The 15,496-nt window shown below is 41.0% G+C and overlaps 1 protein-coding gene across 1 annotated transcript; it reads left to right on the top strand.

Annotated features, from left to right (window-relative positions):
* Positions 1 to 5,763: 5,763 nt before the first annotated feature.
* LOC148366185 (uncharacterized) lies at positions 5,764 to 12,370 on the top strand. The gene is made up of 2 exons (XM_088336635.1): positions 5,764 to 5,986; positions 8,571 to 12,370. Exons 1-2 carry the CDS (start codon positions 5,827 to 5,829, stop codon positions 9,242 to 9,244), a joined length of 834 nt encoding a protein of 277 aa, XP_088192761.1. The 5' UTR covers positions 5,764 to 5,826; the 3' UTR covers positions 9,245 to 12,370.
* The last annotated feature ends 3,126 nt before the right edge of the window (positions 12,371 to 15,496 follow it).

Below are 15,496 nucleotides of genomic sequence, written 5' to 3'. Positions count from 1 at the left end.
TATTCAGCAGATGTCCAGCAGATAAATTGCCCAGAGAGAGAAACCAATCCGCTGCATGAACAGCATTCTATCGTAGAGCATCAGCAAGCCTCTGTCATGAAAGTAAAAAAGGAGGAAGAAGATTTTAGCGTGTTGCCACCTCCCGTCAGCTCTATGAAGACTGAAGAGGATCAAGTTCAACCACTCACAAATATAGAAACCGAAATACACCCCAAAACTAGTACACACCGTACCAACAAAAAGTCGAAATGCTCAGAAACGCGTAATAGATCCAGCTGTTACGTTTGCTCTGCAAGTTTTGGTCGAAAATGGGAAATGCTTCGACATTTGAAAGCACACACGGGTGAAAAACCGTTTACTTGCTCACTTTGCGGGAAAACCTCACGAAAAGAGGGCCTGGATGCCCACATGACACGGCATGGCCAAAAGCCTTTTCAATGCCCAGTTTGCCTGAAACTGTTCTCACAGAAAATACTCTTGAACAAACACTCGATATTGCATAGGAAGAGGGAAACCCTTGCAGATACGTGCAGTGAAACAGTCTCCCGGGAAAAGCACGCAGACGCCACGTTGCACGCGGGGAATAAACCCTTCATTCGCTTAATTTGCAGCAAAACATTCGCAAGGAAACCGAATTTGAACGCGCACATGAAAGTACACACGGAGGAGAAACCCTACTGTTGCTCATTCTGCGGCAAAAAGTTCTCACGGAAAGTTAGCCTGTCCTTTCATATCAAAATGCACACAAAGAAACCGTTCAGCTGCTCGGTTTGCGGCAAAACTTTCCCCCGCGAACAGTATTTGAACTCGCACATGCAAATCCACATAGGAGAAAGATAATCTTGACTCTCCCGAAACGTGCACTTGAACTCAAGCAGAATTCTCACTGGTCCAATTTGTTTAAGAATGGGAAATGGTCTTAAGAGGATATTTAGGTTCCCCTTATTGTGATGTATAATGTGTGTTTAATGAGATACATTTTACACAGTTCCCTTTATATATTATGTTTGCACATGTTCTGGTACAAACTTTGTTACTTTTGTTATGTGGTCTCTCCAATGTCTTTGTGGACGTATCCTACTGAGGATATTCTTAAGTTGAATGTGATCGGAGTTGTTGCCGTCACCAAGTTGGTAAACTACTAAAAGACGTACTGTATTTGAGAAAACTGAAGTAATATCTTTAAACAAATAAAGCATATACTGTACCGAACAGCCAATCTTGCCAATGGTTTACGTTTTTTTCCCAGTCATGAACAATCACTGGTAAATGATGCATGTTCACTGCAAACTACTATGTAATAACAAATACTTGAAATAAAAATTTAGGTTAACCCTACCCACAAATATGTCTTTATCTTGCTGGAGATTGCGTTTTTGGTTTTGAATTTACAATAAATATGAGTTGAACATCCATTTTCAATCTATGTTGAGCCCTATTTGTTGCAAGTTATGCTTTTAATTAAAATGTGGATGTGGAGTGAAATGCAGAGCTGCAAAATACTAAGAATCTTTTGTAGTTTACTACGCCAGGTTAAAGGAAATTAGGACATTTGCATTTAGATAAACTCTGAAAATTGAAAGAGAATTAAGAAATGTTCATTTTTGTATTAAAAATGTTGATTTTTAAAAATATGAAAGCTATATTCATACCAAATGTGTTACTACTGATTACTAAGAAAATGACAAGATACTCCTACCGATATAAGTAATATGAACTTGATTGCAACATTCATAAACGTTTTTGTGTGCTACAAACCTAGGTATTTCTGACGAGTGCCTTGGTCCAATCTTTTCTCTTTGATGCATTTAAACACAACGCTCTTTCCCTTTCATCAGGGGTGACACAGAAAACTTCCAAATAGATTCCCAATTTTCTTTTTTCAATTCTGGCGCACAAATGACATTTCAACACCAAACTGGCAGGAGCAAAAGTTTGTTTTGTAGTGTTTTGACCAGTGTGGAGTATTTCATTTTATTTTTGTATTTAATTTTTGCTTTATTGAACATTCACACGCAGCATGGCGGCGCAGTGGTCAGCGCTTGTGCGGCACAGTTCATGTCATGGGAACCTGTCGTGGGTTCAAATCCAGCTCCAGACTTCCTGTGCGGAGTTTGTATGTTCTCCTCGTGCTTGCGTGGGTTTCCTCCGGGCACTCCGGTTTCCTCCCACGTTCCAAAAACATGCATTTCAGGTGAATTGGCCGGTCCAAATTGTCCCTAGGTGTGAATGAGCGAATGAGTTGTCTGTCCCTGTGTGCCCTGTGATTGGCTGGCAACCAGTTCCGGGTGTCCCCTGCCCACTGCCTGGAGATGGCTGGGATGGGCTCCAGCCCCCCCGCGACTCTAATGAGGATAAGTGGTACGGCTAATGAGATGAGAGATGAACATTCACACATACATTGCCATTCAGACCAAACATCTTACCACAGTGTTCGATAAACGGCACACATTCAAACTGCAAAAGAATTTTTTTTTTTTTTCCAAAACAGTCAAATGAATCATGCCAGGGGGGGGGGGGGGGGGGGTACAAAAAGTTGCATAAAATGCCAAAATGTTTGCAAATATTTTTATTTTAATGACCTTCTAGTTCCGGTAAAGCTTCATAGCTATCGCGTAATATTTCACTTCAAATTAGAAGAAAAGAAATTAATTTTCTACTAGTGAATTTGCATTCTTCCACTCAGTCGCTTTACTTCCACATCCTCTCACATTTAGTGACCCTATAACGAGGGTTTGCAAGACATTTCGGTCTCCCGTCCCCCTTTCTTTGCCTTGCTGTTTCTGAGGGAATAGCGATAAAGAGGACAGGATCCCCGGTCCCCTCGCTCCTGCCACTAAGTCACTGCTTACGACATGCAGCGGGCCCCTCACAACAGGACAAATAAGAGTACGTGAAGGGTTACAGAATTTCATAAGGCTTTACTCCAAACCTACTTAATTAGTTTGGTTGTGAAATAATTCTGACATATTCATCATAAATATATCTGGCAGTGGTGGGATTCAAACCCACGCCTCCGGAGAGACTGGAGCCTTAATCCAGCGCCTTAGACCGCTCGGCCACGCTACCATTTTGATGTTAATTGGAATGAGTGGAGAGGGGTTGTGAAAGGATAGTGGGATATTTGGATGCTTTTTAAGGGATGGGCAAGGCACCCGTATGATGCGGCAGGTGTAAACCAGCAGCCGGGCCCTGCTGTTGAACAGAAGAGTGTGTTGTGTCACCCGGACCCGAGTGACATGGCCGCTTTCTTGTGTCCCGTTTCATCTGCAGGGACGAAAGCATGACCGACTTGGGTGCCGAGGTGCTTAACTTGTTTGGGTGTTTGGGCATTTGGGTTGGCCATGGTCCGAAAAAAAATTCGTGTTTGTTTTTTGCTACTTTTCCTCTTTTTATTTTCTTGTTTTTTGTACGTGTTTGTCTTGCTATTGGTCACCCCTCTCGAGGGATATGACCTGGGTAGATAGAAAGATTGATAAAATTTGCATTTGTATGCTTCCCCCAGTTTCGATTGTAACGACACGGGCAACGCAGCCAATCAAAATATATGTGTGTTCCATGACACTTGTAGTTTCAAATGCCGCCACTCGAAGACGCCCCTTTACTTCTCTCGCATAAAAAGTAGTTGAACGCCAGTGTTGTACCGAAAATTGTTCCCCTGCCGTGAAATGTTCCCCCTCGCGCAAACGTTACTAAAACAACTTCTATCCATCCATTATCTGCCCCGCTTATCCTCAGTAGGGTTGCGGGGATGCTGGAGCCCATCCCAGCTATCTTCGGGCATTGGGCAGGGGACACCCTGAACTGGTTGCCAGCCAGTCGCAGGGCATACAGTGACAATTTGCTCGCTCTTTCACACCTAGGGACGATTTGGACCTGACATTCATGTTTTTGGAATGTGGGGGTACCCGGAGGAAATTCACGCAAGCACGGGGAGAACATGCAAACTCCGCACAGGAAGGTCGGTAGCTGGATCTGAACCCATGACCTCAGAACTGTGCCGCACACGTTCTAACAACTGTGCCGCCGTGCTGCCTAAAACAACTTACTATTTCATATTTTGGGGAATGTAATAGAACAGTAAATCACGGAAATATTTCACTTTGTATATAAATCATATTTGGGCTAGCTGAAAACATTGATTCGCGATATGACACTTTAAATTGTAAACGTGTTTCTCCTGTTTTATACATTAATAATTTGATAGTTCATTTTACTGTTATACAGAAGGTTTTGAATCAATGGATAATTACAATAAAATCAGCTCGTTCTGCAACCTCAGTGGAACTGTTTAAATCTAGGCTTAAAACACACTTCTATATCGTATGAATAACCTATGTTTTATGTTGACAATATCTGTGTGTTGTTTGTTATTGCAACATCCCTTGCAGCCTGGTCATCCTGGAAGGGGATCACCTCATGTGCGGTCCCTTCTTAAGATTTCTTCATTTTCCTCATGTTGAGGTTTTTGAGTTTTTCCCTTGCCCTCGTGTAGGTTGTAGATCAGGGGATGGTGTTATAATCGTCTGTGGTTTGCTATAATCTGTGGTCTGTGCAGCCCTTAGAGACTCTTTGTGATTAAGGGTGTCACAAATAAACATGACTTGACTCGTTACTTGTGTAACTGCGGTGGACCCGTCCCACCAAAGATCCACATTCACGCTGGACTGGATGAGGTTTTTATTACAGTTGCTGCAAATGAATGAGTCACACACACCACGTGGTTAGCTCCTCTGCTGGCTTTCAACACATTAGCAGCGCGCTGTAGACTGCCCTAAACATATCAAATAGCTTTCTTTTCAGTTTACATGAAATACATTTTAGAATATCAACCATCACAATACATTTTTACATTCATTTTAACAAGATACTTTTAACAAGAGATCGTATCGAGGTTTTTTAACGTTTGCAATGAATTCAACATATTTTTCTTTAAACTGAATTTTAACCAACATCATCCTTTTTATATATATGAGAAAATAGAAATAATAACAATAACGAGTATAAAAACGGGTACAATTTACCTGCAAATGAATGAGTCACACACAACACGTGGTTAGCCTCCTCTGCTGGCTTTCAACACTATAAGGGGAATTAGCATTTTAGCACAACGTGCAACGTCCGGCCAAACTAACATAAATGGCGACAGAAACGAAACGAAAATAAATCAAAACAGCTTGACAACATCAATCACATTAATGTACATGTTTCAGAGATTTGTCAGCTGTGGTTTTAATGTTTAAAATTAACTTTTTGCGGAGCACCAAAAGATCGTGCCTTACCGTTAGCAGCGCGCTGTAGACTGCCAACGGCATCCGCCTTCCAGTCACAAGATCAAAAGCCAAACCAAACCTTACCTCATACCAGCAGGTGGCACTGTTGGACTCATCATTGCAGGACACATACACAAAAACTATACAACATATTTCAGCAGGAATTTCTACAAGACAAAAGTTATTATTACACCCGTTACTTGTGCATCCCTTGGTAAGTAAAGGGTTAGTCGTTTCAGTGACGTTTAGGCGAGAGGGGGCTCATTTCCTGCAGAGCAGTGTCATTTCGCCAAAGTTAATATTGTCAACTTGTTCGAAAATGATTTGTACAAGGTATAAAAATGTTTTAACGTCCAATACCCCCAAAACTAGATTTGGAGTTATTTTAATAACGTTTGCGCTAGAGGGGATATTGAATGCCGCGGGGGACAATTTTCAGCAGAACACCACCCGGAAGTGACCAAAAACAATCACGCCCTTTACTCGTGTTATTGTGTCACAGTCCTACCGCCAAAGCTTTAAGATGTAGAAAGATTTGGTAAAAGAGCGACTAATGGCAGCCGCCGACGAAATCTTTGGACTTTTCGAGAAAACCATTGACACGGCTATCGCTTCGTACGAGGAGCAACTTCGTCGAGCCCGAGAGGAAAGCGAACGTCACCGGCGACAACTGGAAGCCGTTTGCAAGAGTCAAATTGTCATTCCCGTCGAAGGTTGGTTCACTTAATTCACTCTTGACGATTATAAACGTTTATTACCGTTTACAACCTTACACAATCACTTAAAAACACTCTAGGCCCAATTATTAAAAGTTCACTGTCACTTTCATCAACATAAAGCAATTGAATTGTCTGTTTTTATCTGCAATTTACCTTTAGCACATTCTTGAAGTATCATGGATTTAAAATGTGAAACTTTTTATTTTTAAACATCAAACACCAACTCTACGTTTTAGTCCCAACAAAAACGACGGTAGTCATTTTGATTTATCCAGTTAGCCAATTGACGCGCTTAGTTCACGTCACGTGACAATTATTCAAATTTCATTGTCACTGTCATCAACATAAAGCAATGAAATTGTCTGTTTTTATCTACAATGTACCTTTAGCACATTCTTGAAGTGTCATGGATTTAGAATGTGAAACTTTTTATTTAAAAAAAATCAAAAATCAACTCCACGTTTTAGTCCAACAAAAGAAACGACGGTAGTCATTTTGAATTATCTATTTAGCCAATTAACACGCTTAGTTCACGTCACGTGATGATTCGCCTTTGTTTTCATCTTAAAACTGGATAGCGAGCATCCCGGGAGGCCCAAGAAAGAACTGGATTGGTCGTCCTAGCAACGTTGGGCTCGTTACTGAAACACAGTAATTAGTTACAGTTAAGTTCATTCACTTGAAGCGAATTTGCCTGGCTCGACATGCTAAAGGGATGGGTAATATGTAAAAAATGTATTTTTAATCATTTTCACATTTCTGACCCTTTTAAAAATAAACATGACGACCTTACATTCTGGAGTACAAGCCGCTACTTCTTTTGCTATATTTTAAAACTCCAGATTCAAATACAGTGCGACTTCTTATTTTTATTTTATTTTTTTTAAGAGAAACCGAGGAAAACATATAACTGTTCTTTGACACGCGCTATTCGCTGGAAACATTTATGACCCCCTTTGAGAGAAATTAAATCCATGTTTTAGTCAACATTATTCAGATAATACATTACAAGTGCAAAACGGGAGGTTTAACTGTCCTTTGTTTCATATTTTCAACATCCTCACAATATTTTAACATTAACACCCACAAATCAAGTCCTTAATTCATACATCGTAATTGAACAGCAGTGGAAATGGTCATTCAAAAACGTTACACTTCTGTTTCATATCAACAGCATCATTTTTTTAGGTCGCAGGAGTTTCCTTTAATTCTCGAGGAACGATGACAAGCAAATGCAAATTGGTCAGTCGCCATGGCAACAATTTATGATGACGGCACAAAAAAACAGGTCTGGATTGCAATCTGGACCTAATCTCTTTGGTATGGTTGCCCTGGCGCTGTTGTCTAGAACTATAGAGCTCACATTCTAAGTAATGTAGGCCTTATTGGCGTTTTCTTTCGGCCCAGTAGTAGATATGTGCTCGTCTTTTTTTATCGCCATCTTGAATGGTCACATGATCCAAAAACACGCGATGTAAACAACTCGGAGCGGCACTGAAAATGGCCTTCATTTTTATGGCTGTTTTAGCTCCTGGCTTTAAATGCGGCGCGCCTTGCAGTGTTCTCGTTTGCCCGCGTCCTAAACGCATTATTTTTGCTGGGGACGCATCGTGTCAAATCAACGTGCGTCCCCGGGACGCAACTTTTTTGACACGATATTGTCATTATCATTTTTTAACAAAGATTTACCACACTCAACTTTTCGTTAGGCAGATCCACAAGTGTTGTTTTGGTCTTGCGGTTCGAGTTTTCGTCTGCACGCCGATCTCGAGTTCGAGTTGTATAGTCAGTCTCTTTTTAGAGAACCGGCTTTTTCGGCTCAACTCATTAAAGAGCCGGCTCTCAAACGGCTCACTTCCTTTGATGCATTATATTACGAATGATTATGTTGTATAAAGTTAAGGAAAAAAGGGAAGTATAAAAGGAAAAAATGAAAAAAGACAGGTTTGTGGTGATCCCTCTTAATTTGTATATTACCAACAATAATAATTTGAATAAAAAAATGTATTATTCTACTTAGATTTGCATGTATTTTTTTCTCTCTACAGTGAACGTCCAAGCGACTTCATTTTTGAACTTTTTTTTAAAATAAACCTCATTCATGTCGAGCAACTCGGTGTTTCACAACCAAATGTTCATTAACAATATACATGATATAAGGAAACACATGTACAATATAACATGTTAAACTACATAAACATGTTTGAAAAAAAAAAAAGATTTCTTTGTATTTTGTAAGGGAAAATGCGACAGTTTGTAAGGGCATGGAGCACACTAAATTTTGGGGACCCCTAGATCTCTGTTGGGACCCATAGATTTCTGAGCATGCGAGTCCCCGGGACCCATCACTTTTCAGAGGTAAAATGAACACTGGTCTTGTATAAAAACAAGTTTGGTTCTTAAATTTCAGCATGCGGCTGCCAGGTGCCCCGTGTAGTCCGGAATTTACGGTAATACAAAATGTCCCAGGATATTCCGCAAGAATGAGTTGAAATTCTTGGCAGACTTTTTCTGAAATCTGGAATTTTGCATAGTATGGCATTGATAAAATATAACTGTATGATACTGTGTCCTGCAGATGTCCAGCACATTCTTTGCAAGAAAACTAGATCCACTCAGACGAATGAACAGGGTAGCATTCAGGAGCCCCCGCTTCCTGTGACATTTAAGGAGGAAAACCTGGAAGCCGACGAATGCAAGTCGCCACTGCCTGGGATCTCTGTAAGCAACCGAGTCTTGACCAATCAGTCCTCGCAGCTACAGGACGACGCGGAGCCGCCTGTCAGCGTGGACCCCCAAATGCCCAACGGCAACGCGGTGCACGAAGGTACCAACTCGCAGTTGAAACCGTCCAAAAAGAAGACCACTCGTCTGAAAAAGAAAACTTTGCAAGTGCCTAAACGTTTCCATTGCGACCTGTGCCCCGCCAGTTTCCTGAGAAATGACCACTTGCACCGCCATATGAGAAAACACACGGGGGAGAAACCCTATCCTTGCTCCTTTTGTGGCAAAACCTACACGAGGAGAGAGACCGCGATCGTGCACATGAAAACGCACACGGGGGAGAAACCCTATCGTTGCTCCGTTTGCGGCAAAACCTTCTATAGTAAAGGGAACATGGACTTGCACGCGGAAACGCACGCGGGAGAAAAACCCTATGGATGCACAATTTGCGGTCGCCTCTTCTTACGGAAACGGAACATGCAGGCACACATAAAGACACACAGAAGAGAGAACACACAACAGGAGTAAAACCCCTTTCGTCGCTCCATTTGCGACAAAACGTTCTCGGATAAAGAACACGCGGACTCGCACATGCTAACACACATTGGAAAAAACTCTTTTGGTACTGGATCCTGTTCTAGCTCCAAAACAACACTTTAGGTTTACAAAAAAACCTGTAATGTGCAGACCACTCCAAATTAGGGGTTGAACTGACTAGTTGAAGTAAGGTACCGTATTTCTTCATGTTTAAAGCACACGGCCTAATTTTTCATTCAAAGCCGGTATAAAATTTTGTTTTACTTTTTCCAGCTCAAACTAAGCTTTGTAAGTGACAAACTCATTAAGTGGCAACGTTAACTATGAACATAACATAATATCTACAAAGTATTTGTTTAATATTCTTCAAAGTCCGATTCATCATCAGATACACCAAGAAGTTGTTTCCCTCGCTGTGCTTTTCTGCATTCATATCTTTCAGGTTGTGTTTTCGCTATTCACTAACATTCCTCTCTGGTACTGTGAATAAAACGAGTGATATTATATAAAGCTAATTCGCATAGTACTGGTGGTGCAGTGGTTACGATTCTGTGTGCTCCTCGCCGCAACCTGGTTTCTATTCCCGTTGCATCCCATGTTTCGCAATTATGGTCAGAGATATTTTTCGACTGACCAATTATTGCATTAATGCGGTAATAAACTACCGTATAATGCGCCCCCAAACTTTAATTTGCCATGTATTGTAACAGTTTTTCACTGACATCCATGCATTTTTTTAAGTGTTTTCATTGGAAAGACTTACTTTAACTAGGTTTTGATGCGTATGCTTGAGCTCATCCCAGTTTTGTTTACATTAGCATGTAGCTCTGAGTTAGTGCAGGTGAGCGCTTTGGTAGTTTGAAATTGTTTTGAGCTGGGGTTTGAATGGCGACGATTCTCAACCGGTTTATGTTATTATATTTTTAGATGTTCTTAGTATTTCGTTTCGATTTCCTGTTTGTTTTTTGCAGCAGTTAATTAGCAGTCTAACTGAGTTCTTGTCATTTCCTGCTTACGTACTTAGTAAAGAACCACGATACCCTGCAAAATGAATTTCTTACTTTGCTGTCAACACAGTTGCCAGCGTAATAGAACTAAGAAACTTTAAACATGTATAAAAAGTTTGGTAAAGTGCATTTAAATGCTTGAAATTGTTGCCATGTTTCTCAACAAGTGTTTTAAAATGACTCAGACAGAGCTCTCTGGTGTCCTCATTTTGCCATTGCATTGTTTTCCACCCATGATTAACGGCAGCTGGTATTAGTCAGTATGGCATTGTCCAATGAAGCGTCTTCGCCCCCAGAATCATTCTACATCCAAACAAGGCACTATCAAATATGTATTAGTAAAATGAATACATATAAATTAAGGAGATTTATGGGCTATGCAAAAAAATAAGGTAGCGTTTCCCAGTGGAAAATTTTAATAAGAACTTCCTGCAAGTGAAAATTGAAGTTATTAATTTTACCGTTTTTTTACGCAACACCTACATGGGAAGAGATGAGTCTCCGAAAACTAATATATTTGTGATTTACTCAAGATCTAAAATCATATGTCTTAATAAATGCATATGTAAATCACAGATATATTTGTGGCTCTGCAAAATACATGATTCACATCAGATTTTTCTTCGTAATGGTTGTGGAGAAATGATAAAATTGGCTTTGAAAGTCCTTAAAAAGTGTTTGAATTTGGCCATTAAAAAGGTGAACGAACCCTGATTTTTGTCATACAAAATGAAATATTAGATTGTCTGGCATATAGACTGAGTTCATTTTTTATTCAGCAGATGTCCAGCAGATAAATTGCCCAGAGAGAGAAACCAATCCGCTGCATGAACAGCATTCTATCGTAGAGCATCAGCAAGCCTCTGTCATGAAAGTAAAAAAGGAGGAAGAAGATTTTAGCGTGTTGCCACCTCCCGTCAGCTCTATGAAGACTGAAGAGGATCAAGTTCAACCACTCACAAATATAGAAACCGAAATACACCCCAAAACTAGTACACACCGTACCAACAAAAAGTCGAAATGCTCAGAAACGCGTAATAGATCCAGCTGTTACGTTTGCTCTGCAAGTTTTGGTCGAAAATGGGAAATGCTTCGACATTTGAAAGCACACACGGGTGAAAAACCGTTTACTTGCTCACTTTGCGGGAAAACCTCACGAAAAGAGGGCCTGGATGCCCACATGACACGGCATGGCCAAAAGCCTTTTCAATGCCCAGTTTGCCTGAAACTGTTCTCACAGAAAATACTCTTGAACAAACACTCGATATTGCATAGGAAGAGGGAAACCCTTGCAGATACGTGCAGTGAAACAGTCTCCCGGGAAAAGCACGCAGACGCCACGTTGCACGCGGGGAATAAACCCTTCATTCGCTTAATTTGCAGCAAAACATTCGCAAGGAAACCGAATTTGAACGCGCACATGAAAGTACACACGGAGGAGAAACCCTACTGTTGCTCATTCTGCGGCAAAAAGTTCTCACGGAAAGTTAGCCTGTCCTTTCATATCAAAATGCACACAAAGAAACCGTTCAGCTGCTCGGTTTGCGGCAAAACTTTCCCCCGCGAACAGTATTTGAACTCGCACATGCAAATCCACATAGGAGAAAGATAATCTTGACTCTCCCGAAACGTGCACTTGAACTCAAGCAGAATTCTCACTGGTCCAATTTGTTTAAGAATGGGAAATGGTCTTAAGAGGATATTTAGGTTCCCCTTATTGTGATGTATAATGTGTGTTTAATGAGATACATTTTACACAGTTCCCTTTATATATTATGTTTGCACATGTTCTGGTACAAACTTTGTTACTTTTGTTATGTGGTCTCTCCAATGTCTTTGTGGACGTATCCTACTGAGGATATTCTTAAGTTGAATGTGATCGGAGTTGTTGCCGTCACCAAGTTGGTAAACTACTAAAAGACGTACTGTATTTGAGAAAACTGAAGTAATATCTTTAAACAAATAAAGCATATACTGTACCGAACAGCCAATCTTGCCAATGGTTTACGTTTTTTTCCCAGTCATGAACAATCACTGGTAAATGATGCATGTTCACTGCAAACTACTATGTAATAACAAATACTTGAAATAAAAATTTAGGTTAACCCTACCCACAAATATGTCTTTATCTTGCTGGAGATTGCGTTTTTGGTTTTGAATTTACAATAAATATGAGTTGAACATCCATTTTCAATCTATGTTGAGCCCTATTTGTTGCAAGTTATGCTTTTAATTAAAATGTGGATGTGGAGTGAAATGCAGAGCTGCAAAATACTAAGAATCTTTTGTAGTTTACTACGCCAGGTTAAAGGAAATTAGGACATTTGCATTTAGATAAACTCTGAAAATTGAAAGAGAATTAAGAAATGTTCATTTTTGTATTAAAAATGTTGATTTTTAAAAATATGAAAGCTATATTCATACCAAATGTGTTACTACTGATTACTAAGAAAATGACAAGATACTCCTACCGATATAAGTAATATGAACTTGATTGCAACATTCATAAACGTTTTTGTGTGCTACAAACCTAGGTATTTCTGACGAGTGCCTTGGTCCAATCTTTTCTCTTTGATGCATTTAAACACAACGCTCTTTCCCTTTCATCAGGGGTGACACAGAAAACTTCCAAATAGATTCCCAATTTTCTTTTTTCAATTCTGGCGCACAAATGACATTTCAACACCAAACTGGCAGGAGCAAAAGTTTGTTTTGTAGTGTTTTGACCAGTGTGGAGTATTTCATTTTATTTTTGTATTTAATTTTTGCTTTATTGAACATTCACACGCAGCATGGCGGCGCAGTGGTCAGCGCTTGTGCGGCACAGTTCATGTCATGGGAACCTGTCGTGGGTTCAAATCCAGCTCCAGACTTCCTGTGCGGAGTTTGTATGTTCTCCTCGTGCTTGCGTGGGTTTCCTCCGGGCACTCCGGTTTCCTCCCACGTTCCAAAAACATGCATTTCAGGTGAATTGGCCGGTCCAAATTGTCCCTAGGTGTGAATGAGCGAATGAGTTGTCTGTCCCTGTGTGCCCTGTGATTGGCTGGCAACCAGTTCCGGGTGTCCCCTGCCCACTGCCTGGAGATGGCTGGGATGGGCTCCAGCCCCCCCGCGACTCTAATGAGGATAAGTGGTACGGCTAATGAGATGAGAGATGAACATTCACACATACATTGCCATTCAGACCAAACATCTTACCACAGTGTTCGATAAACGGCACACATTCAAACTGCAAAAGAATTTTTTTTTTTTTTCCAAAACAGTCAAATGAATCATGCCAGGGGGGGGGGGGGGGGGGGTACAAAAAGTTGCATAAAATGCCAAAATGTTTGCAAATATTTTTATTTTAATGACCTTCTAGTTCCGGTAAAGCTTCATAGCTATCGCGTAATATTTCACTTCAAATTAGAAGAAAAGAAATTAATTTTCTACTAGTGAATTTGCATTCTTCCACTCAGTCGCTTTACTTCCACATCCTCTCACATTTAGTGACCCTATAACGAGGGTTTGCAAGACATTTCGGTCTCCCGTCCCCCTTTCTTTGCCTTGCTGTTTCTGAGGGAATAGCGATAAAGAGGACAGGATCCCCGGTCCCCTCGCTCCTGCCACTAAGTCACTGCTTACGACATGCAGCGGGCCCCTCACAACAGGACAAATAAGAGTACGTGAAGGGTTACAGAATTTCATAAGGCTTTACTCCAAACCTACTTAATTAGTTTGGTTGTGAAATAATTCTGACATATTCATCATAAATATATCTGGCAGTGGTGGGATTCAAACCCACGCCTCCGGAGAGACTGGAGCCTTAATCCAGCGCCTTAGACCGCTCGGCCACGCTACCATTTTGATGTTAATTGGAATGAGTGGAGAGGGGTTGTGAAAGGATAGTGGGATATTTGGATGCTTTTTAAGGGATGGGCAAGGCACCCGTATGATGCGGCAGGTGTAAACCAGCAGCCGGGCCCTGCTGTTGAACAGAAGAGTGTGTTGTGTCACCCGGACCCGAGTGACATGGCCGCTTTCTTGTGTCCCGTTTCATCTGCAGGGACGAAAGCATGACCGACTTGGGTGCCGAGGTGCTTAACTTGTTTGGGTGTTTGGGCATTTGGGTTGGCCATGGTCCGAAAAAAAATTCGTGTTTGTTTTTTGCTACTTTTCCTCTTTTTATTTTCTTGTTTTTTGTACGTGTTTGTCTTGCTATTGGTCACCCCTCTCGAGGGATATGACCTGGGTAGATAGAAAGATTGATAAAATTTGCATTTGTATGCTTCCCCCAGTTTCGATTGTAACGACACGGGCAACGCAGCCAATCAAAATATATGTGTGTTCCATGACACTTGTAGTTTCAAATGCCGCCACTCGAAGACGCCCCTTTACTTCTCTCGCATAAAAAGTAGTTGAACGCCAGTGTTGTACCGAAAATTGTTCCCCTGCCGTGAAATGTTCCCCCTCGCGCAAACGTTACTAAAACAACTTCTATCCATCCATTATCTGCCCCGCTTATCCTCAGTAGGGTTGCGGGGATGCTGGAGCCCATCCCAGCTATCTTCGGGCATTGGGCAGGGGACACCCTGAACTGGTTGCCAGCCAGTCGCAGGGCATACAGTGACAATTTGCTCGCTCTTTCACACCTAGGGACGATTTGGACCTGACATTCATGTTTTTGGAATGTGGGGGTACCCGGAGGAAATTCACGCAAGCACGGGGAGAACATGCAAACTCCGCACAGGAAGGTCGGTAGCTGGATCTGAACCCATGACCTCAGAACTGTGCCGCACACGTTCTAACAACTGTGCCGCCGTGCTGCCTAAAACAACTTACTATTTCATATTTTGGGGAATGTAATAGAACAGTAAATCACGGAAATATTTCACTTTGTATATAAATCATATTTGGGCTAGCTGAAAACATTGATTCGCGATATGACACTTTAAATTGTAAACGTGTTTCTCCTGTTTTATACATTAATAATTTGATAGTTCATTTTACTGTTATACAGAAGGTTTTGAATCAATGGATAATTACAATAAAATCAGCTCGTTCTGCAACCTCAGTGGAACTGTTTAAATCTAGGCTTAAAACACACTTCTATATCGTATGAATAACCTATGTTTTATGTTGACAATATCTGTGTGTTGTTTGTTATTGCAACATCCCTTGCAGCCTGGTCATCCTGGAAGGGGATCACCTCATGTGCGGTCCCTTCTTAAGATTTCTTCATTTTCCTCATGTTGAG

The sequence above is a fragment of the Urocampus carinirostris genome, chromosome 5 (genome assembly GCF_059441175.1).
Source record: "Urocampus carinirostris isolate Australia breed hairy pipefish chromosome 5, RoL_Ucar_1.0, whole genome shotgun sequence".
NCBI lineage: Eukaryota > Metazoa > Chordata > Actinopteri > Syngnathiformes > Syngnathidae > Urocampus > Urocampus carinirostris.
This window is presented reverse-complemented; position numbering and strand designations above follow the sequence as displayed.